The sequence below is a fragment of the Triturus cristatus genome, chromosome 7 (assembly GCF_964204655.1).
Source record: "Triturus cristatus chromosome 7, aTriCri1.1, whole genome shotgun sequence".
Taxonomy (NCBI): Eukaryota; Metazoa; Chordata; class Amphibia; order Caudata; family Salamandridae; genus Triturus; species Triturus cristatus.
This window is the reverse complement of record NC_140590.1, coordinates 1,364,586,688-1,364,611,577: the sequence shown is the minus strand read 5'-3', so window position 1 is coordinate 1,364,611,577 and position 24,890 is coordinate 1,364,586,688. Positions and strand designations below refer to the sequence as shown.

The window sequence follows — 24,890 nt, the reverse complement described above, 5'->3', positions numbered from 1 at the left end:
GAGCCACACAAGTCAACCCCTCCTCTACTCCCCTGGGTGTCTTGTTTTAAAAAATATACAGGTTTGCTAGGTTTCCTTTTGTTCTGGCAGAGCTAGGGTTCAAAATCTACAGCTAGGCACTTTGCAAAAAAAGTGTCAGTTTTCACAGTAAAAATGTGGTGTGTCCACATTGCTTATGGGCCATTTCCTGTCGATTTCACTATAACAGATTTTTAAAAATCAATATACCGTTACATCCGCTGGACGCTTCTGGTTGTGGAGATATATAGGACTTGTAGGTTTACCAAGAATCCGAGGAACCCAGAGCCAATAACTGATCAGCGTCTTGGAGTGGTTTTTCATTGTGTACCGGCTATATAGAAACTGAAACTGTTTTTAGAAAGTGCCTAGCTGTAGATTTTGAACCCTAGCTCTGCTGCAACTTAGGGAAGCCTAGCAATCCTATACATATTTGAAAACTAGACACCCCGGGGAGTCCAGGAGGGGTTGACTCGTGTGGCTCTCATCAGGTTCTATTACCCAGATGGGGATGTATGTCGTTACAACGCACACTTTTACAACGCATGCACTTACAACGCATTTTTTACAATGCAACATCCACTACAACGCATTCCATTACATCGCAGGACACTACAACGCATTTTTAAAAACTACCTTTACAACGCATTCCATTACATCGCATACTACCTTTACAACGCATACCATTACAACGCATAATATTACATTGCATTTAAGGTAAGTATTGGATAGTATAGGGGTAAAAATTACTAATCTTACTCCAGGGGGTGCAACAGTAGAGTAATTGTTGGATAATATAGGGGTAAAAATTACTATTCTTACTCCAGGGGGTGCAACAGTAGGGTAAGTGTTGGATAGTATAGGGGTAAAAATTACTATTCTAACTCCAGGGGGTGCAACAGTAGGGTAAGTGTTGGATAGTATAGGGGTAAAAATTACTATTCTAACTCCAGGGGGTGCAACAGTAGGGTAAGTGTTGGATAGTGTAGGGGTTTTAATGTAATATTATGCGTTGTAATGGTATGCGTTGTAAAGGTAGTATGCGATGTAATGGAATGCGTTGTAAAGGTAGTTTTTAAAAATGCGTTGTAGTGTCCTGCGATGTAATGGAATGCGTTGTAGTGGATGTTGCGTTGTAAAAAATGCGTTGTAAGTGTAGTGCGTTGTAAAAGTTGCGTTGTAAAGGTTGTATACCCCCAGAAGCCCTTGCTAACCTCAAACTTAAAAAAAAAAACATGTTCCTCACATTTCTATGAAGTAATGTTCTGGAATCTGCATGGATCCACACAATTACATGCACCCCACATTGCCCAAAGTCTTCTGCAAACAATGGTACCTTACTTGTGTGTGTAGGCCTAATGCCAGTGACAGGAAACAGTTCATAATGCAACATGGACAAACCACATTTTTACTGTGAAATCTGACCCTTTTTTGCATCAAAGTGCCTAGGTGTAGATTTTGAACCCTAGCTCTGCCAGCACCTAGGAAAACATAGCTAACCTATACATTTTTGAAAACTCGACAGCCAGGGGAGTCCAGAAGGGGGTGGCTTGTGTGGCTCTCACCAGGTCTGTTACCCAGAATCCTTTACAAGCCTCAAACTTTAAAAAATTAAAACACATTTTCCTCACATTTCTATGATGGAAAGCTCTGGAATCTGCATGGATCCACAAAATTCTACCCCCGGCATTCCCTAAAGTCTTCCGATAAAAATGGTACCTCACTTGTGTGGGTAGGCCTAGTGCCTACGACAGGAAACTGCCCAAAACGCAACGTGGACACACCACATTTTTACAGTTAAAACTGAGCTTTTTTTTTGCAAAGTGCCTAGGTGTAGATTTTGAACCCTAGCTCTGCCGGCATCTAGGGAAGCCTAGCAAACCCATACATTTTTGTTAACTAGACACCCAGGAGAGTCCAGGAGGGGGTGTCTCTGTGGCTCTCACCAGGTTCTGTTACCCAGAATCCCTTGCAAACCTCAAACATTGTAAAAAAAAAAAACACACATTTTCCTCACATTTCTGTGATGGAAAGTTCAGGAATCTGTGTTGCTCCACAAAATTCCACCCACCACGTATTCCCCAAAGTCTTTCAATAAAAATGGTACCTCACTTATGTCGCTAGGACTAGTGCCTGAAACAGGAAATGGCCCAAAATGCAATGTGGACACACTACATTTTTACACTGAAAACTGACCTTTTTTTGCATAGTGCTTAGCTGTAGATTTTGAACCCTAGCTCTGCCAGCACCTAGGGAAACCTAGCAAACCTATACTGTTCTGAAAACTGCACACCCAGGGGAGTCAAGGAGGGTGTGACTTGTGTGGCTCTCACCAGGTCCTGCTACCCAGAATCCCTTGCAAACCTCAAACTTTGTTTAAAGAAATACACATTTTACTCACTTTTCTGCAATGGAAAGTTCTGGATTCTCCGTGGGTCCACAAAATTCCACCCACTCCACATTCCCCAATGTCTTCCAATAAAAATGGTACCTTACTTGTGTGGGTAGGCCTAGTGCTTGCAACAGGAAACAGCCCAAAACGCTTTGTAGACACACCACATTTTTACAGTGAAAACTGACCCTTTTTTTGCAAAGTACCTAGCTGTAGATTTTGAACCCTAGCTCTGCCGGTGCCTAGGGAAACCTAGCAAACCTATACATGTTTGAAAACTGGACACCCAGAGAAACCAGGAGGGCGGTGACTTATGTGGCTCTCACCAGGTTCTGTTACCCAGAATCCCCTGCAAACCTCAAACTTTGCACACAAAAAAACAACAAGTTTTCCTCCTATTTCTGTGATGGAAAGTTTTGGAATCTGCGTGGATCCACAAGCTTCCAGCAACCCCGCATTCCCCAAAGTCTTCTGATAAAAATGTTATCTCACTTGTGTGTGTAGGCCTAGTGCCCACGACAGGAAATGGCCCAAACGTCATATAGACACACCACATTTTTACAATGAAAACTGACCCTTTTTTGGCAGAGTGCCTAGCTGTACATTTTGAACCCTAGCTCTGCCAGCACCTAGGGAAACCTAGCAAACCTATACACCCTAGTGCAGGGGATTTTGGGTAGGAAAACGTTGGGGGGTCCATGGAAGCCATACCCCGCTGGACTCCCCCGGGTGTCTAGTTTTCAGAAATGTGTGGGTTTGGTAGTTTCCCAAGATGACCGCCGAGCCCGGGCCAAAAACCCAAGTGACCCCCCTTGCAAAATCAGGTTATTTTGTGATAGGTAATTTTGATGTCCCCTCAAAACATTTTTGGTCCTTTCCTGTCGCAGGTGCTTGGCCCACCCACGATAGTGAGGTACCATTTTTATCGGGAGACCTGTGGGGAATGCTGGATGGTAGGAAAATTGTGTTTTTTCTGATACCAGAATATCATGATACAGTAATGCAAGATAAATGCATGACTGTAGACTATAGTCGGATTTTGAGGTTTGCACGGCATTGTGAGTAAAAAAACTTGTTGGGATCTATGAGAGGCACACCACCCAGCTCTCCCCATATTTTGGGTTAAAAGTAATATCTAAAGTTGGCAAATTTTCCCTAGAGACAGACTACACCTTAGCACAGAAAGATAGATGAGGCAAATATGACTGCCTATCCAGCTGTTCCTCAAGTACACACATATACTGGTTGGATGTGGCACGAGGGTGAGTGAAAGGCTTAAAATGTATATTTTATTAACACGAGATTTCACAAAAAGGAAATGCACTGTTAATATTTAAAAGGTTAAAAACCTGAACCAATGACTCACAGCTTGTAAAGCCAAGACAAGGCACCAACCTTTTTACAGGCCATTCACACACCTTTCATACTTGACACACACTTTCACACCACCAGCTGCGGCCCCAGCACAATACAACACTCACATCAACAGACAATGCAGAGACAATGTACACCCTGGTGAGAGAGTCAGAAAAGACAAATATTGTTCAAGTCGAACAATTTCTTAAGTACACACACATACTGGTTGGATTTGGCAGAAGGGTGAAAGAAGGTTCAGAGGATACAATTTTAATAACTAGAGATTTCACAAAAAGGAAAGACACTGTTAATAATTAAAAGGTGAAACACCTTAACCAATCTCACAGCTCGTGAGCTGTAAAGGCAAGGCACCAACCTCTTTACAGGCCATTCACACACCTTTCAAACTTGACACCCAAGACCATTCACACCGCCAGCCGCAGGCCCAGCACATTAGAAAATTCACATCAACAGACAGCGCCATTCAAGGGCCTATCAATTTCATATTTCATACGCCAACATGACTGACACAACAATCATGCAAGCTGGTCGTTGACATAGTGTGTGAAGTGGCGTTTGGCTAGCAGAGTGTGTAATGACCAGAAGCAAGTCACTACTCACACACTGTCAGCCATGTACCAGCCCACGCACACTGCCAGCCAAGCACCAGCCCACCCACACCACCAACCTTGCACCAGCCCACGCACACCGCCAGCAAGTGCCAGCCCACGCACACTGCCAGCTAAGTGCCAGCCCACAGACACTGCCAGCCAAGCACCAGCCCATGTACACCACCAGCCAAGCGCCAGTCCACGCACACTGTCAAATTTGTTTTTAGAAAGAAAGAAAATACAAACCAGTTGGGACTAGATTCAAAAGTATAACTACAAACACAACAGCTGTAACTAAAGACATCACTCTAATTCCAACCCTGAAACTGAACAACAAATAAAAAATCATACAGACCAGGCAGTACACCATTAGACTCACAGTTGATCCCAAAAATTCTTTTGAGTGTGATACAATCTGAAACATATGGGCACACACAGTCCAGGATTAGAAAGGCAATCAGCACAGTGCATACCAATCTCCTTCTGCATACCTCTTTTCAACAGACTCTACATCTCTTACAGGGATTGGGTTTTTTTGGGCGTGGTAGGAATTAAATTGGGAAAGTGGCGATCTTTTAATCTAGCCAAATCCTCCACCACTCCAACGCTAGGAACACTAGCCTGTTCTACTACAAAAAGGCTGCTTATCACAGACTCCTGAAACTGAACAAAAGTCATCTTTGATGCTGGAGAACACTCCTTGAACACAACAAAAGCATTAACATTTACTAAATTGAAAAGATGGATGGCCAACTTTTTATATCAAATGTAAGCCTCATGAATAGCAGTGTAAGGTTCCAACCTCTGATTTACTCTCTCAACACCACCCTTGTGCTTATTGTAGTCTACAGTGCAAACAGGTTTGCGCACTTCAGCAACCTGACCCCGAACAGCCACAGGTGAAGTACTTTCATTATGGTTGATAGTCAGCATGTTCACAGCCCTCCTGTCCACAAATTTCACTGCTAGCAGTTAATCACAATGCAAGGCACTGCACTGTTCTCTCTGAAGCTTCTTGCAAACAAGCTCTTTTGCGTAACCTTTACGGTTAGAGCGGATTGTGCCACAAGCAAGAGTGTCCACTTTGAACAATCCCTAAACAATTGCACAGCAGTGTAGCAGGTATCTAGGAACAAATGGTGACCTTTGTTAAAAAAGTCCTTAAGCAAGTTCCCACACAATTTTCTCTGAAACTCCTAAAGTGGACGGGCAACCAGGGAGGACAATAGTGGAATCCCTACCAGTGTACACCCGGAAATTATAGACATATCCTGTCCTACTCTCAGATAACATATACATCTTAATTCCATAACATGCCCTCTTGCTAGGAATGTACTGTCTAAAAACCAAATGGCCCTTGAACAGGACTAAAGACTCATCAACAGCTGTTTCTTTCCCTGGAGTATAGATCTCTGAAAATTGATCTACAAAGTGATCAAGAACAGGCCGAATCTTAAAAAGACGGTCACAGTCAGGGTGATCTTATGGCAATACCGAAGCATTATCAACAAAATGCAGCATCCAGAGCACAAGTAAATACCGATCATGATTCATTATTGCAGGAAATATGGCTGTTGCCATCAATGGACTGGTAGACCAATATGAAGCCATGGACTGTTCCCTTATCAAGCCCATCAAAAAGTAAAACCCAAAAACTTCTTCATCTCATGCAGATTTGTGGGGGTCCACCAGGTAGCTCTAGAGTGGGGCCTAAGTCTGTCACTGTTGGGTGCAGAGGGAGGGAGTCCTCGCCTCTGACCCCGGTGCAGCCTGAGGGTTTAGACCCTAGGTTGGAGCGCCAGGTTCAGGTGTTGTCTGACCTGGAGGGAGGGGCATCTGTAATCAGTGTCCCTACCAATCTGTCTTTTTGGTGTACCACTCCAGGTGGGAGGGTACAGCCATCTGGAAGGGGATACAGAGGGAGGGAGTCCTCGCCTCTGACCCCGGCTCAACTGAAGGGTTTAGACCCTAGGTTGGAGAGCCAGGTTCAGGGTGTCCCCCCTGACCTGGACGCCCAGTTGCAGGATAGAACCCCTGAACTGGTGGGCGAATTGCGCAGGACACCTGCCACAGGTGCCCGGCAATTCTGGAAGGGGGTACCACTCCAAGTGGGAGGGTACAGAGCCCCAAGGAGGAGGACCGGGTGTGGGAGAGGCCACCCCAGTCTTTGATCCACCCGCCGGGTACAGGCCTGGGGCTGGTGGGTCAGTGCTAGGATATCAGACCTGACCTGACAGGAGGGAGAATGGACAAAGGTTGCCAAGCACCTGGGGCTACTGCTCCCCGCTCCCTGGCGCCACAGAGGTTTGAGAGCCCTGAGAGGCATAAGACCTGGGTCTCATCCCGGACTACTGTCAGTAGCCACTGTGGCATTTTGCTGTCTGTCTGTTGGGACACACCTGTGAGCCAGTTAAGGTTAGGTGCTGCACAGGTGGTGTCCACAGGTGAGGAGAAGGGTTCCCCATGGATTGGCTTGGTGGGCCCTGAGAGTATGGATAGAGGGATTCCAATAGGTTCAGATTGGCGTAGGACTGGAGTCTGCCCCTGCAGTTGCGGGCCAGGTCCTTGTCCTATCGCACCAAGCAGGGAAGACCATCACGGTGGTGATTGGTCTGCCCTGCGTTTTGGCTGGAAGGGGGTAGTGTTGGACTTGGCCCTTTTTGCAGGGTCATCCCTAAACTTTTTGCCTTCCTCCTGCATTTTTACTGACCTGTTGTTGGCTGTTTTATGACTCTGGGCACTTTACCACTGCCGGTCAGTGCTAAAGTGCCTATGCTCTCCCCATTGTAAATTGATATGTTGGTTGGATTCCATGATTGGCTTATTTGGTTTACTGTCAGACCCCATTAAAGTGCACCAGGAGTGCCAGGGTGTGTAAATACAAATGCCGCTGGTGGGCTTGCAGCACTGGTTGTGCCACCCACAGAAGCGGCCTGGTTAAATGTGTCTAGGGTCTGCCATTGCAGAACCTGCGTGCAGTCTGGTACTGACATGCTGACTGGCAAGTGCACACACTTGCCAGTCCCTAAACCTTCCCTTAATTTCATGTTGGTCACCCCTATGGTAGGCCCAAGGGCAGGGTGCATTGTAAGCATAAGGTAGGATAAGCCAAGATGTATGTGGCATGTCCTAATAGTGAATTACAGCCATTTTCGTTTTTCACTATTGTAAGGCTACCCTGTTCTCATAGGCCAGAATGGGCTGTTAAGATTGTTACATCCTATGATCCTAACATGCCCAGGGAACATGGTAGAAGATCGAGTTTAGTATGCCTGAACTCAGAATAATAAGGTACATCTTTTCGTAAGGTTTATTTTAATATTCTGCGTTTGCAAATGCCACTTTTAGAAAGTTGGCCTTTGCTTGCCTAACCATTTCAGCCCGCCTCTGCGTGATGTGTACCTGCTGTCTGGCTTGCGTGAGTGACAGGGCTGGGGGAACACAGATGGGCAGGGCTAGGTAGCCTGGTGGTGAATAGAAAGATTGACAGGTAGATGGGTGGGAGGAGTACACCTGGACTCTGAATAGGACAGTGCTCTGCCACCACAATGCCGGCTCCGCCCCCTGTGGAGCGTCTGATCACCCTGCCCTGCACTCTGAAAGAAGAAGCCTGCATCGCGTCAACAAAGTGCTCCAGAACCGGACTGAACTAGGCAAGGGCCCCCCTGGCCTGGGAGAACAAAAGAAATGCAGTATAAATGAAGGAGCCCTGCTCCTAAGAAATCAGATCCGCTTTTAACCCGAGAAGAATCTCTGCCTGAGGAGGAGGCACCGGGAAAGCTGTAAGGAGGAAGACTGTCCCTATCCTGTGGGACTGGCCTGCAGTGGTGACCTTGCTGCCAAAGGAGAGAAGAGGAACCTTTTGCTCAAGACTTTGCTTTATTTGTACTTTCAAGACTTGTGCTTTTCAAAACGATCTCCAAGGGCTTGTAAGTGAGCTTGCCTCCTGAACTGAGCCCCAGGACCATTGGGCTCAACCTGACCTTCACTCGCCCGCCGCTGGACTGTGGTGTTCCTTCCCTCGCCGGAGTCGTGACTTTTGTGCCCCCCAGCCCTTTCTTGAGCCGTGACCTGACTGCTTAGCCGCCCCTGCCTTGGGAAGAGCCTCACTCGATCTGAGCCGCTCCCCCGACGCCGTGCTGGGCTGCCCCGTCACCTCGCTCGCCGGAGGCTCGCTGTGCACCTTCACCCCTCCCGCCGGAATCAGCGTTGTGAGCATCCTCAAGCCTTGGACGGCCCGGACGTAGACTGCGTGCCCGGCTGCCCCGCTTTGTTCACTTGCCACCTGTAAACACCCCCGCTCTTGCCATGAGCCTGAAGGATCAGACCCCCATCGTGAAGTGTGGGAGCCCCAGACGCCGCCTCGCCCTTCTGACCAAGAGCCACTGAAATCCCGCACCCGCCTTCACATCAAGAAACAAGGTACTGTACTTACGAACTCAACCGCGAGCTCGCATCAGATCCAGGGTCCGCAATGTTCTGATTTCCCTGTCGTCTGCCGCGTGCTTCCCGGTTGCCGCCTCAGCGCGAAGTGCGCTGAGGCCCACAGTCACCTTTGTGCCCGCCTAAGAACTTTCTGTAACAAAGAGAACTTTACCATATTTATAGAAATTGCAGCCCCACCGTTTCACAGTTACTGGGCCTTGTACTGAATCTGCTGAAACTATATAAAAGCCTTATTTTCGTATACAACCTGATTGGTGTCCGTTTGTGGTGCATGCAAAGGGTTTACTGTATGTATAATTGCAATTGCTTAACCGTGTACGCCTGAGGTTTAGCCTGGACTGCTCGCGCCACGCACCTAGAGGGTGAGCAGGGGTTATTCTGAGGAGTCATCCTTCGCCCTGACTAGAAGTAAAGGGTCCCTGCTTGTCGCTGGTACTTACCTGCGCCAACCAGAGTCCCCTCATTTCTAACATTGGAGGCAGTGGTGAGGATTTTCGGGTTTGCATTTGTAGTTTGTATACAGTAAATCATTGATCGCCACATAGTGAGTGCAGACTAGTAACGCAGCCACATAACTATTGATTTTTTTTTTTTTTGCCAAGAATCTCCATTTTTGAGAAACCATGCCTGGTTCACTCCCTGCAGGAAGGGCAGCCTGTATAGTCTCTGGAATGGATGATATGGAATGGGAAGAAGAGAGATTAGAGAGCTACACCAAGGCCCAGCTGAAGGGCTTCTGCAGGAAATTCAAAGTCCCCATTGTTGGATGCAAGCTCAAAGTAGATCTTTGCAAGGCGCTGAGGGTCTGGATGGAGTCAAGAAAAGACTCTGATGAAGTGGAGGAAATTGAGCGGGCAGAGAGCATCGCTTGCTTGGGCAGAGGCCTGTCGCCAGAGGAGTTGGCCGACAGGAAGGAAACCAGAGTTCATGAGATAGAGATGGCGAAACTAAATGGACAACTGGACCTGGAAAGCAAAAAGCTGGCTCTGGAAGAAAAGAAAATGCAAATGGAGCATGACTTGATAATGAGGAAGTTTGATATGGAGCTCGGGAGGCTTCAGGCCATGAGTGTCTCAGCCCAGCAACAAGAAAGGTGTGTAGCTCAGAGATTGAGCTTTGCTGAGTGCGAGGAGGAATCCAGCTCCGATGGTGGCAGCAATATTGAATTTTTTAGTGCTGAGAGAGTAGTACACACACACACAGACTTGGCACCTGACTTGAAGGAGGGGGTTAACATACACCAGGAGGTTCAAGGACCTGAGGTAGCTCCAGTAGTGCGCAGTGTCCCTGAGAGGAATAGGGTAACTGGTGCAGGGGATCATGGTCCTAGTGGTGGGAGGGACACTCTGCTGACTCTAGATGAGAGGTGCAGGTCGAGGGGTTCCCCCAAAATTGAAGTCCTGGTATGTGAGTGTGAAGACCGCCCAGAAGAGTGTGGGTTGTGTGACAGAGATAGTCAGATACTGTCTTGCCAGTCTCAGGAGAGTGGTGTGGAGTACATGTGTGAGTCACTGGATGGTGAGGTGAAGGATAGTTTGGTCAACCCTGCTAGGGGGCTGTGTGATCCAATTGTGGGAGAGCATATTGTAAGTCCCTGTTTTCCAGAGCTATGCCAACACCTGTTGGAGAGTGAGTTTTCTGACCGCAGGGAGCTCACATTGGAGGCAGACCTTTTGGTGGAGTCCAGAGGGTCTGGAAAGGCATTGGGGAGTGATCCCAAGATGAGTGGTTCAGGTATCTTCAAACCCAGTGTGGTGGAAGTGGCTCAGAGTAGCCCAACTAGGTCCTGTAGTAGTGAAAGATGTGTAGGGCCTCACGTCCTGTCTTTAAGGGGAAGGAGTGAGAATGGGTTATGTCCCGGTAGTGCCCAACCTCAGTCTCAGAGCCTGGATGGTTCTTTAAGGGAACACCAGGTGGGGAGCCTAGTCTGTCCTGAGGGGCTGCCCATTGTGCGGGATCCCCTAGTGTCTGGTGAACGGGGAGTGTCTGTAAGCAGGCCTCCATCAGGTCTGGTGTCTGGCAGTACCGCTCCAGTTGGGAGGGTGCAGAAGTCCAGAGTGACCAGAGTCATCCTTCGCCCTGACTAGAAGTAAAGGGTCCCTGCTTGTCGCTGGTACTTACCTGCGCCAACCAGAGTCCCCTCATTTCTAACAGTCTTCAAAAGGGTCCCCAACTCTAGATGGGGCAGATAATGTTAGCCCATTTTAGGAAGCTGGAAGATAAAGAAGTAAGATACCACCTAAGAACAGAATGCCCAAGGCCCATCCTAGATGATAAGGTTGCCACTTCTGTGAAGCTCGTCAGGATCCTTTATCTGCGTGGATATATTATCTGACTCTGCCCAAAGAGCCATCATCTTTCTGAGAAATGGGAACTGTGCATTTTCTACTGAAAAACGTAGATCACTAATGATAAAGGTGGACCTCAAAGTGGGGGATTTGGTGGTGTCAATTACCGCCTAAGATCCGAATGCTGAAGGCCTATCCTAGATGACAAGGTTGCCACTACATTCGAAAATAGATGGAAGAAGGGACATGTATTTCTGTAAGTTTGTCAAGGATCGCAAGAAATGGATACACAGATCCTGTGAAGCTCACCAAGTTAAGTTGCTTGACACACCCAGGCCTCTCAGGAGAATATCAGATATGGCAGAGGAGGCAAGGGAGACTTGATCCTTTATCTGCCCAGATGTATTGTCTGACTCAGCCCAAAGAGCCATCAACTTCCTGGGAAACGGGAACTGTGTAATTTCTACTGAAACACATAGATCACTCTTGATAGGGGTGGACCCCAAAGTGGGGGATATGGAGGTGTCAATTACTCAAGGAGGTCTCTTTGGAGACCCTTTCCTAAAAGAACTGGGAAACTACACCTCTACATTTGCAACAGTGGAGAAGGCCCAGCCCTCTTTTAAAAATAAATTTGGCCAAGAGGTTTTTAGAGGGTCTGGGAGGGTGTGAGGATACTCCTCTGGCCACTTCCAGAGCCAAGGTCCTCAGTGCAGCCAAAGGGGTCAGTGGCAAGACCACAGCAAATTTGGCAGATTTTTCCCTCCTACAGAGCCAATAGAGGCAGAGGGAATAGAGGCTCCCTCAAAGGTTCCAGCAACAACTCCTTAGGATGATTTTCCGGTAAGTCTGCTATTACTTACACAGGTGCTGATAGGAGTGCAGATAGTAAAATTCTTCCACAATTGGAGAGAAATTTTAAACGATGTCTGGATATTCTAGACAGTCAGGGGCTTTGAGATTGAATTTTATGGATCGGTCAAGCAATGGCGGAAATTGAGGCCAATTATATTTTTGGGCAACGACTCAGATCTGATAAATCAGGAGGTAAGTGCATTACTTTCAAAAGGAGACATCACTCCCTCTCAGGTACACCCAAGGGGATTTCTTATTGATTGGTTGCCATTCAGACATTTTAAGATTGAAGGAATCCATCTTCTCAGAAATGTCCTCCGACCACAATATTGGATGTTGTGGTTATATCTCAAGGATGCCTATCATGTGGTCCCAATAGTCACACCCCACCGCAGGTTTCTGTACTTTATCTAGAAATACCAGGTATACAGGTTCACAGCACTACCCTTTGGTCTATGGACAGCACCCAGGTTCTTCACAAAGCTGCTTCGTCTAGGGGTGGACTTCCTCCGAGTGAGAGGGATATTCCTGATAATATATCTAGTTGATACCCTTATCATGGACCACAGAAAGGAGAGACTGAAGCAACACCTTCTCACTAGCAATATACTTATAACCAGGTCTCAGGTTTCTGATAAATCAGGAGAAATCCATACTTGAAAACCTTCAGGAAGCCATCTACTTGGGAGCTGTGTTAGATTTGAGTCCATGAGTATTTAAGATAACCAACAAAAAAGATGGCCAACATCAAAAATGACTTGAGGAAGGCCCTCAACAGCACCAATATCTCACTACAACAACTGGCTCCGACTATGGGACCCCTCTCATCATTCATACAAGCAATATTCCTGGGCCATCTACATTACAGGTCCTTTCAATGTCTGAAGGTCTCACATCTGAGAAGGCGTCCCCACTTCTCACAGCCGGTAGATCCATCAGAGGATATCAGCCAGAAAGGAAATCATAAGGTGGTAACGACAAATGGAGGCATGGAATGGGAGGGCGGTCTTAGGTCCACTTCAGACATCCTTTTAGAATCAGATGCTAGTCTATCCGGATGGGGTTCCAGTTACAGAGAAGTCATTACAAGAGGTCAGTGGATGGAAAAAAAACTGGCTTTAGGCATCAAATGCCTGAAACTGCTGGCAGGTTTTTTGGCCATCAAATGCTGGGTAAAGGACGGGTTGAGCTGTTGCATGCATCTGAAGATGGACAGTGTTTGGAGGGGAGGCACAAGGTCAATGGTATTAGCAGAACTGGTACAAGATTTTTTGGTATTTCTGTCTTTAGAAACAAATAGTGGTGACAGCAGAATATCTTCCAGGAACAAAGAATGTGACAGTGAATTGGTAATCCAGGCATTTCCATGATTCCAGTGCATGGATGCTACTTCCGTAAGTATTTAAAACCATTATGACTCCATCTTTTTGCCTCTCGTCTCGACCCCATCAACTACCACAATATTTCAGATGGAGACCATATCTGGAGGCAGAAGTGAGGGATGCCTTTTCCTAGGATTTGTGTTTGGAGACCAACTATGCATTTCCCTCATTAGCCATGATCACCAGGGTAGAAGCCTAGATGAAGAGACAAGGTGCAAGTGCAGTTCTCATCAGCCTGATCTGGAGTTCGCAAGCTTGGTTTCCTCTTTTGATAAAACTTTCCTCTGATTCACCGAGACATCTCACCCTTGTTCAGAACATTCTCCCAGACCTGCAGGATCATCATCACTGCCTGGTGGAGGAGGGCTCGTTGAGCCTAATGTTTACTGGGAACAATGGTCAGCTGCAGCTCTTTTGGGAGAAGCTAAAGATTATGTCAACCGAGCATGATCTGAAAGCACGGTCACTCAATACAGATCAGCTTGCACAAGATGGACTGCTTGATGTACGGAACTACGTCTCTATCCCATGGGGGCCGAACTTTTTCATATCCTGAACTTCCTTTCAGAGGAATCAAAAGGTGGCCCCTATAGGTTAAAACACACATTTAGAACAGCGATATCTGCTAAGTGGTGGTAGGAGAAGACCCTCTTTTATGCAGTCTCCTGAGGAGAGCCAGGCTTTCAGCCCCACCGGTACAAAAGTACTCCAGTATGTGGGATGTTAACAAAGTTCTGATCCTTTTTAGGTCTCGCCAGACCCAGCGCATGCGCTGGTCTGGCGAGACATTTAGTAGGTGGGTTTAGAAAGTGCTACCCACCTTTTTGTGCTGGCGACAAGCTACAGTGCACGATGGCGTGCACGCGCACAGCTGCTCCCCGCATTCCCCCCTCCCTTCTCGCCCAGCCATCCTGCGCCAGCCTTCTGCACCATACCCCTTCCCCCGCTGCTGCACGCGCATCCCTAGTGTGCGTCATCGCGATCACTTTCGCTTTTACAGTGATCGCGATGAGGGATTATCAGTGTGAGACCTCACGCTAGCATACATAATCTACCTTCATTTTTTTTACCTGTCTCCCTCCCATACTTACCACCCACCATGCTCCTTTTCACGCCGACCCTCCGCTCTCTGACTTCTTTTTTTACCTGTCTCCCTCCCATACTTACCACCCACCATGCTCCATCTTCCGCCGACCCTCCGCTCTCTGTCTTCTTGCCCCCAGCCCCTCCCTTCCTGCGACACTCTGTTGTCTTCAGTGTACCTCCGTACCTCCACCATTCCCACCCTCTGTTGTCTATGTGCTTGCTCCCAGCCCCTCCCTAAGCCCTCCCTTGTTGCCCTAGATTCGATGTCTCTCCCTCTGTGTTACCCTCTGCCCCCTCCCTCCAAATGTGTTGCCTTCTGCCTTCCGCCCCTCACTAAACCAAAAAAAATGCAATGATGCAACCAGTGTTGTGCTACCCATATGCCTTGCCTTCCTCCGTGTTGGCATCGCTAGCAATAACAAGCTTTGGCATAGCCAACCCTCCGCTGTCTGTCTTCTTGCCCCCAGCCCCTCCCTTCCTGCCACACTCTGTTGTCTTCAGTGTACCTCCGTACCTCCGCCTTTCCCACCCTCTGTTGTATATGTGCTTGCTCCCAGCCCCTCCCTAAGCCCTCCCTTGTTGCCCTTGATTCGATGTCTCTCCCTCTGTGTTACCCTCTGCCCCCTCCCTCCAAATGTGTTGCCTTCTGCCTTCCGCCCCTCAATAAACCCAAAAAAATGCAATGATGCAACCAGTGTTGTGCTACCCATATGCCTTGCCTTCCTCCGTGTTGGCATCGCTAGCAATAACAAGCTTTGGCATAGCCAACCCTCCGCTGTCTGTCTTCTTGCCCCCAGCCCCTCCCTTCCTGCCACACTCTGTTGTCTTCAGTGTACCTCCGTACCTCCGCCTTTCCCACCCTCTGTTGTCTATGTGCTTGCTCCCAGACCCTCCCTAAGCCCTCCCTTGTTGCCCTTGATTCGATGTCTCTCCCTCTGTGTTAACCTCTGCCCCTTCCCTCCAAATGTGTTGCCTTCTGCCTTCCGCCCCTCAATAAACCAAAAAAATGCAATGATGCAACCAGTGTTGTGCTACCCATATGCCTTGCCTTCCTCCGTGTTGGCATCGCTAGCAATAACAAGCATTGGCATAGCCAATAGGTCTCGCCTTTGGGACCTTATTAAGTGTTTAGCCATGCAACAGTTGCATAACTAAATACTTATAAGGTCCCAAAAGCGAGACCTATTTGTCAGACATCGTCCTCGTCGCGCCTTCCTAAACACTAACGGACTACATTACCCAGAAGGCCTATCCCGGAGGGGGGGGATTTAGACGTCAGCGGCGCACCGGAAGTTGCGCGTAACCTGTTATTCGCCGAGAGTCTCTCGCGGCTGCGAGAGTGGAGAAGCGAGAAGGCGTCTTGGATATTCCTGTAGTGGCCGAGACTTATGGGGATCCGTCGGCTCGGCCTTTGAAGGACCGTGAGTACTGTGTAGGGGAGAGGCGAAGTAGCGGGGTACAGCGGTGAGTCTGAACCGCGTATCACCGTTTCCCTTTTGCGGAAGTCGCGCACGCTGTGCGGACTGTGACAATCCCGTGGAAGGTGAATTCAGCGCCATACCCTTCCTGAGGGTCTGCAAAACCCTTAAACTCCTGCGAGAGGCGACGGAATATGGTGGCGGTCTCAACCGCGTGTTCTCAAGCGCGCTTTCGCCCATTATAAGTTTTACTTATTACCGGAGAGGTATTTACTTTGTTCCTGGGGGAGGCGGCGGAATACAGCGGTGGTCACAACCGCGTATTACCGAGCGCGCTCATATAGACCCTTTTGTGTTTCGTTTACCAAGGTACGACTATGCACCGGCAAGATGCCCTCTGCATAGTTCCGTGGAGGCTGTGGATTATAATACCGTTCAAGCTACGACATTGTTCTTGCGTTATTGTCCTGCCAAGTGACCCAATTGACTCGTTCTCTAGAAACTGGTGGTTAGAGAAAAGGCTGCTGGCTTTCTGAGTTCCTGTGTTATGGTGATGTTAACCCTGCACGGCAACAATGCGAAGTAGCACTCCTATGTCAGCCAGTTGATCCAAGGTCGTTTTCAGGAATGGCAATCACACTGTTGTGGGTATGAGAGTGAATGACTGTATTTATTTCCAAGAAGGGGGCTTAGGAAATGTGGTAACGATTGTGAATCTTTGTCGTTCCAGGTGTATGCTTACAGGGCACGTTAAGGCATATGTACCCGGCCATCTGCTATCCTTTTCCAGGTAGAGTCACATTGCAGCTCTAGCGAGAAGGGTTGAGAGTAGTCAGACTTCTTGTGTTAATCCTGTTACCTTTGTCATTTCAGGTTCCATTTCCCTCGCTGTCCCTTCCCCTTCCTTTCCCTCGCCTGATAATTTGAATGCCCTGTAGATAAGGCTATACCAGGGACTTGGTAATATCAGGAGGTGGACACTTTACTCTACAACGACTGAACCCTGCGGAGCCGGGCCTGACACTATTGGCTATGCCAATGCTTGTTCTCTCTTGCGTCAGAATCAGTTCCTATCTAGGAAGGAACTGTCAGGTAAGCTGGCCATGTTGTTATGTCAGGTATCTTATAAGCAATTATCAGACGTCAGAGCACTGGACTAAGCAGGTAGGATGTTTACCCCACACGGGGTTCATCATTATTAGTTCTGGACGTACTAAGAACAATACTAAGGTTGTGTATTACCCTGAATTTAAGGATGTACCAAAACCATGTGTAGTAAAATGTCGTAAGGCTCATGAACACATGACAAATGATGTCAGACCCGAACGGGTTCTAATAGCATTGAGAAAAACATTTATGGCAATATCCTCATTAATTATCTCGAGATGGGTCAAATGGGTAATACAGGAGTTGGGTAGTGATGTCTCTGGGCCAGATTCACAAAGGTAAACTTACACTTTTGTGTAAGTTTACTACTTTTTGGTATTCACAAAGGTAAACTTAGACCAAAAGTCTAACTTAACTACTTTTCGGCATTCACAAACAGCAAAGTAATGACAGTACGGCTCAAAACCGCTCGCCTCTAGCAAAGACCATGATAGATGTAGCAGCTGATGCAGGATCTGAATTCTCTGACCTAACACAAGATGAGTGGAATGAACTCCTGGAGTCTTGTGTTAGGGGAGGATCACAAGAGCCCAAAAGAGAGACCAGAGGGCACAGGGAAGACCCCTCATATATATCAAGGAGCCTGTCCCATGGAGCTATCAAAAAGTCAATGGACCAGTCAGACAACAGCGCATGGTCCTCCATGCCGAAGACCATCCAGTCAATGGTCAACACTTTAACATACCAATCTGTTAAAATGGATGTTCAAATTGAAGCGATGAACAGCGTTGCAACCCATGTGGCTGGAATCGACCAGAAAATTTCTGATCTTAATAAGCTAATCCGCTTAAAGAGCTTAAAATGAAACAATGGAACCTACCCCTAGATGCACGTGCACCATGGTCTTGGAGAAACTAAGCTCCCTACCTGAGGTATTGGGAGAGGTACTAGAGGACTTAAAAGCAGCAAACAAGTCAAAAACAAACGTGGTACCAACTCCATGGGGTGCAAGTGAAGACCCAAATAAAGACACCTTGGCAAGTGAACAATTAAATTCTACAGTGGACAGGCCAGCACAGCTCCCCCCAGGAAACCGGCCTGGACCCTCAAGGGGCAGCCCACCAAGAGAAGGCACGGCAGCAAGGACACTGGATGAAACAAAGAAAAGAACCAGCAAAGGGGCAGCATGCAAAAGGGTTGACACCACACAAAATCAATCACCCAATAAGAAAGAAGGCCACTGCCTCGCCACAATAGGACACTCTAGAAGAAGCCAAAAACGGAAAACGTGGAATACATTTTTTTTTAAACGTGGGTACGGAATTACACCGTCTTCGATCAGCCTGGTCCAAGAACAGGCGGACATAGCAGAGACTGTCGCCATTGACTGTGGTGCCTACAGCACAGGTAACTAATGGTAATCAAGAGCCCAAATCACCAAGTGCAAGTATAGAGCGAGGTGTGGCACAGCGGCCAAGGCAGCTGACTCCGGTGTGCAGAGCTGACGGCTCAATCCCCGGCACCGGCAGCAGCTCAGCTCAGCACCATGTGACTCTGGGCAACAGCTCACTTAGGGGCATATGTATCAAAATCCCAAATTACGGATTTCAAAATGCGAATTTTTGCGATTCTCATTTTGAGATTCGCAAATGGCGATGTAAATAAAAATTTGCTAACGAATTACGATTTCTTAAAATTCGCAAAAAATTCTCAGAAACTCATTTTGCGATTCCTTCGAAAATTAAGAAATCGCAAAAATCTGGAATCTGCAATACAGGTGCAGCCTGATGACATCACACCCAGGAAGTGGGGTGGTTTGCTGTACCTGATTGCCTGAGCCACAGTCAGAGGCTGTTTGGAGAGTAAGAGGAGTGAGCACAGCAGAGGAACATCCACAATGGAGTCCCAGAAACAGCAGAAGGGCAAGGAGGGAGAAAAAAGGAAGAGGAAGTACAAATTTAGTGACAAGGAGCAGAAGGTGCTCAGTGAGGAGATGGTGTGCAGCCATGAGCTCCTCTTTGGAAGGAAGGCACTCCGGGTCCCTGAGTCCAGGAAAGGAAAAATCTGGCTGGACATCCAGCAAAAAGTAAATGCTGTCGGTGTGACCCATCGCACGGTGGAAGAATTACGAAAAAGATGGTACGACATGCGCCAAAGGTCGAAAGGAGAGGGTGGCAGCCAGGCTGAAGGAGGCCAACAAGACCGGGGGAGGAGCATCCACAGCAACAGACCCAACACTCCATGAGGAGCTGGTGGAGTCAACCTTCCTGCCTGAAAGCGTCAGTGGTGTGGCTGACATAGACAGCTCCGACCCTGCAACCAGCAGCCAAGGTAAGATGCATGCCAAATATAGCCGCACACATCCCCATTCCATGCACACAGTCAGGAATGCACCAAACCCAAACTACACATGTCACTCCGGTCCACTTCTTACAGCACACCCAGCAATGCATCATGACAGACGTAGTCAGATGCATGATAGTGTGTCCATGAGACATAGCAAATTAAACACAACATGTGAATCAGTTAAAAGGGGAAGAGAGAGTGTCAGAAGTTAGCCAATACAAATTGTAAAAACTTTATTGAGTGCAAAATGCAGACATTGTGCCAAAACTAATGAATTCCCCTTTACATCCGCAGCACAATCCAGGACACTGGAAGACAGTGCAGAGGGCGAGGATTTTGTAAATCTTGAGGACCAGGTTGATGATGGGGACTCATGTGACGACACAGAGCCCACACCAATCACACGCAGGAAGCGCACAATTGTGCCCCCACTGCCAGCATTGGAGGATGACACAGAGGCCGCAGGGGAGGAGAATGAAGAAGCAGAGGAAGGGTGTCACACATGCGTGGACAGCACACACCCCAACTGAGGGAGCCAGGAACTGAAACACGCAGGTCAAGGGTCAGGACCAGCACTGCCACAGTAGAAGATCCCACAGTCTTCGCAGGTCTGGAGAACAGCATGCTGCAAGTACAGTGCCTGCAACAAAAATCATTACGGTCAATAAATAGGCAGCTCTGCAAATTAAACAAAAATCAGCGCTACATGGGGGAGGGCATCATGGCCATGGCAGGTGCCATACGTGACCTGTGTGTGACATTGAACCGGGACCAAGAAGCCAGGGACAGGGCTGGCCAACGTGCTAACGCCCGTCTGCACAGCTACACCAAGGCGGTGAACCGCTTGTGCACCACCACAAGCAACTTGACCCGTCGCAGCATAAGCATGCAAGTAGAGATGTCACACTGCTACCACGACATCGCAAAAGGCCTGGCGCAGGTCACCAGTGCTGTAGAACAGATGCAGATGGCAAACACAGGTGGCACAGCACTCATGGTCTCAGGGGAGAGTGAGGAGACATCGAGTAGGAGTAGCTACACAGCAACAGTGCCAGATACAAGAAGGCGCAGTGGCAGACAGGGTGCAGCACCTTGGTACCCAACGGAGGGCACTCAGCCAGAAGAACGCCCAGCAGCAGTCCGTCACCGAAGGAGGTGAATTGTACACTAAAAGTGTCGCGCCAATGGGTGATGCAACCCATTCCTACAAAATCCACTGAATTTTAGGACTACCTGCACTGTGGACATAACATGTGCTGTGGACAGCAACAGTCATTGTGTTTGTCAGACTGTGCGACACACTTTCATCCTGCTGTTTAAGGTATGAATAAACACAGAACTGATTAAAATAATTATGTTGCCTCATGTCATCCTTTCTCACCTAGAAGTAGTTCAGTGTGATCTCAGCCCGTCTCTGACGTCCGGCAGCTGCCCGAACTCCAGATGCTGGTCTGCCAGGGGGACCTGGGCCATTATCGTCCAACGTATCTGTATCAGTAACTTCAATTGGGATGCCTTTTTTCATTGCTATGCTGTGGAGCATTGCACAGCTAGCCATGATTTTGCAGCAGGTCTCCGGGCTGTATTGGAGTGCTCCTCCGCTTTTATGCAGGCACTGGAAACGGCTCTTCAGGATCCCAAACGTTCGCTCTATGACACAGCGCGTAGATCTGTGTGCCCTGTTGAATCTCCTCTCCCTTGCATTGGCTGCATTCAGATACGGGGTCAGGATGAAGAACCCGCACTGCATAGACACTGTCACCTACAGGTATAGAAACAATAGGTGAGTTACTGCCCCCCTCACAAGATGTACTGTATGTATGTATGTGTGCCATGCATTTACCTAGTAGGTAGCCCCCACCAAACTCGCCAGCATTCAGACGTCTGTGTATCCCACTATATCTAAAGATGAAAGAGTCGTGAGTACTGCCTGGGTATTTAGCTACAATGTCATTGATGATATGTTTGACATTGCACACAACCTGTATATTCAGGGAATGGTAGAATTTACGGTTTCTGAAGACATATTCATTTGTTGATGGGAGGTGAGGGCCACATGGGTCCCCTCTATGCAGCCAATAACGTGGGGGAAACGTGCAATCTGGTAGAAGTCCAGTTTTGTTTGCTGTAATGCCTGTTGTGTGCTGGGGAAGTGTATGTGATGTGGTAGCCTCTGTAGCATTGCATCTAAGAAGGCATGGAAGAAGCACAACAGGGCACTCTGTGAGACCCCACCTGCTGCTGCTATCACCCCTTGAAAACTCCCTGAGGCCAGGAGGTGCAGGGAGCACAGGACCTGCACATGGGTGGGAATTGTTTGGGTCCTGGGTGTTGGGTTTTCCAGATAGGGTTTCAGCTCCTTAATCAGGTTTAAAATGGTCTTTGGGTCCAGCCTGTACTTCTCATGGGTCTCCTCTTCAGTCTGCTGGAACAGAGTGACGCACAGTGTGAAGATCCGTTCTTTTTGCATTCTCCTCTGTGCTACTGCCCGAATTCGCAGCCTCCTGGCTATTACATATAGTGCTGCCATTGTGGAAGAACCTGATGCATTGTGGGCTGGTTTAAGTAGCTTGCACCTGGTTACCACCTGCATGTACTTGGTGTTAATTGCGATTTGCAAAAATGCGAATTTTCATTTTTCGCAATTTGCGATTTTTTCATACATTTCATTGTGATTTCTTTAACTGCGAATTCTCAAATAGCGATTTTCGCACGCTGAAAAGTCGCAGTTTGAGAATTCGCACAGAAATTTGCAGAATTGTTGCTTCGCAAATTAAGGAATCCTTAATATTGCGATGTGAAAATGTCTCATACATCGCGTTTAGCAATTTTGTATTCACAAACGCTGTTTTTTTTGCGATTCGCAGCTTTTGCGACTACAAAATCATTTCATACATAGGCCCACAGATCTCCCCAATGACAACCAGCACCTTAAGACCCTTAGGGTTGAGTAGTTTTTGCTTTACAAATATCAGATTCAGATTTAGAGTCCATACTGGACACTCAGCATCACCCTTAGATCTCCCCCTGAGATAAATACAATAAATCTCATCACAGACAGCACTCCAGAAAATGACAACTGTTTCCCTGACCAAAATAGTGACTGAGGTAGATGAACATATCCCCGCACCCAGGTCCTAGGAGCCTCTACTGCTGCACAAAGGAGAAATGACGACATTGAAATTACAAACTCCCTTCACTAACCCCGAGACTTGTCAATCCTGAGATCTCTGTGCCTAGAAAAAGGACGGTCCAAAACATTAGGGCAGTGGCTGACCTTTATCAAGCACCCAAGGACCATGGGGCACCACATATCTCACAGCGGCACAAAAGAATCGACAGGGTCATCTAGCATGGGAAGCAACACCAAAGCTCTCACACCAGATCCTGCTTATTTCATTCACATTCGGCCATTGTCAAGCAGGTCCTCAAATTTCAAATTCTCCCAAAGACAACCTGCCTCCAGAGCAGAACAAGCCACACAGATTCTTAATTCACTTGATGCAGGCAGAGAGGAACGCTGCAGATAACCCCTAAAAGGGCCACCAAGTGTAACCTTGTTCCACCAAAAATACCACTTTCTACTCACTGAAGATACTTTAAACAGAGGGAATATGCTCAGAGTGGTAAGGCAGATCCACATGTTAATTGGCGTCCCTTCAGCCGAAATCAAGTCAGTCCAGTTTATCAATTCAGCAGAAGGGCAATACATCAATTCAACCAAGGTCACTTGGAGATCTACTGAAACAGCCAAGAAACGTCTTAATGAAAGTAAGCAACTCATGGACTAGGTGATTAACGTGGAAACCCTCCTAGAACCAGGTACTCGCATCCCCTGAGGAATCATAAGAACACTCAAGCAGAGAAACTACCCTATTTGGTACTTTAGAACAAGAAAGGGGCATCATCAATGAAAGCAAACAAGGACAAAGGCCCAGACATGCACATCGACTCAGTAATCCAATGGGGAGGGGAGTCCTTGAGGAATTAATGGTGGTGGGTCGCTGGAACAATCAATCGACAATCATTCTCAAAGTGAACCTACACCATAAAAATACAGTTGGATCAGAGGATATTGAAATTAAGACTTTGCTCATGGAACATTCACAGATTGAGGGATAAACTCGAAGACCCCGAAATGCTAAGATACCTTCATACATTTGCAGTCTTAGCCTTGCAGGAAACCAGGGCTTCAGAACCAATTTCAATCCTGGTCTTCTCTCACACCCTGATTCCTGCTGTGAAGGATGCAAAATTTGGCAGGAGCAAATGTGGTTTAGGAATATATCTGTCAACCGCTCTAAAAGTAAGAAGCAAGGCTATAGCAACAGACTATGACAAATTTCATGCACTGCATCTAACTCTTGAAATCAGCGGGAAAGAACAGGGAATAATATTAATAAACATTTATGTGACACCAGTGCAGAAGGAGCGTGGGGAGCTATTGGAATAACGTACAGAACACATCCTCAAACTTGGCAGACTATATCCAAGCTTGCTACTAATAGTAACGGGGGATTTTAACATGAAACTGCTCGGTCAATCTGAAAGCATCGAAGTGTTTGAGGTTTAGGAACGGCAGTGGAGAATCCCTAAACAAATTCAAATAAACACAGTGAGGAGGTAATCAATGGGCCAATTTATTACTTGCTCTAAAACTGTGAGTAGGGGCATGGCCAAGATGGTGGAGTGAGCAGACGTGCTCCACGATCTATCCACTCTGGCCCCGCATTGTAGGTTCTGGATCCCGGGGATCTGCCGATAACTCAAGTGACTTGCCTCGGTGCATGGATCTGAAGCCCTGACGCAATGAGCAGCCCTTGAGGCCAGCTGAGTCCTGACTGACGCAGCAGAACGCAGGGAAAGGAGACCGAAGCCTATGCTGCGGGTGCAGCCCGCTGAGGTACTCACAGCGCCCCGCTCGCAGACCGCTCACAAGGCATCACCAAAGAGGCAGAGACCGCTGACTCCAGGGCCCCCTCCTGACCGCTTTGATTACTGGCCATGGCACCACCACGCAGGGGAGTGTGCACTTGGGCTGGCAGGGGGACAGCGTGTTTGGCCCTCCATCAGGACGCCAGGAGCGATTGTGGGCCCCTGGACCTGGCATGCCCATAACTGGCGGAGGGAGACGACCCCTAGGGCATTCTCAATGATCACAAGAGCCCTGAAGACGGTGCTGGTCCAGACTGCAGGGCTCAACTGGTGCCCGACTGGGGCCCGGACAACCACGTGGGAAGGAGGCCTAGGAGGTGAAGGGGCACGGAAGTTGTAGGCTCCGGGACTTGAACAGCACGGCATTCCTATGTCCCTAAGGAGGAAGAAGTAATCAATAACTTGGGGCAATACTTCACGGGGGACCAGGCCTGGCAAGCCTGAACCTAGCAGACGTAGCTGGCCCTGGGAGCACCATCAGCATTAGCTCAGGCCCTGAGAGAGGTGCGGACCCGGACTGCGGGGTCCGATCAAGGGCCAAGCACCACCAGAGGGGGAGGCCCTGGACAGAGAAGAGAAGACAGGCTCGACCCAAGCATAAGCGATCGACAGGGGCAGGCCCCCTGGCAGAGAGGAGAAGCAGATGTGGG

General features: G+C 48.0%; 1 protein-coding gene across 1 annotated transcript in view; it reads left to right on the top strand.

Annotated features, from left to right (window-relative positions):
- LOC146812069 (sulfotransferase 1A1-like) overlaps positions 1–16,818 on the top strand; it is a 95,385-nt gene extending 78,567 nt beyond the window's left edge. The window contains exons 4-5 of the mRNA XM_085614553.1: positions 16,583–16,642; positions 16,726–16,818. Of these exons, the coding sequence (XP_085470679.1) occupies positions 16,583–16,642; positions 16,726–16,790 (125 nt within the window). The 3' untranslated portion in view covers positions 16,791–16,818. The remainder of the gene's footprint in view (positions 1–16,582; positions 16,643–16,725) is intronic.
- Positions 16,819–24,890: the final 8,072 nt, after the last annotated feature.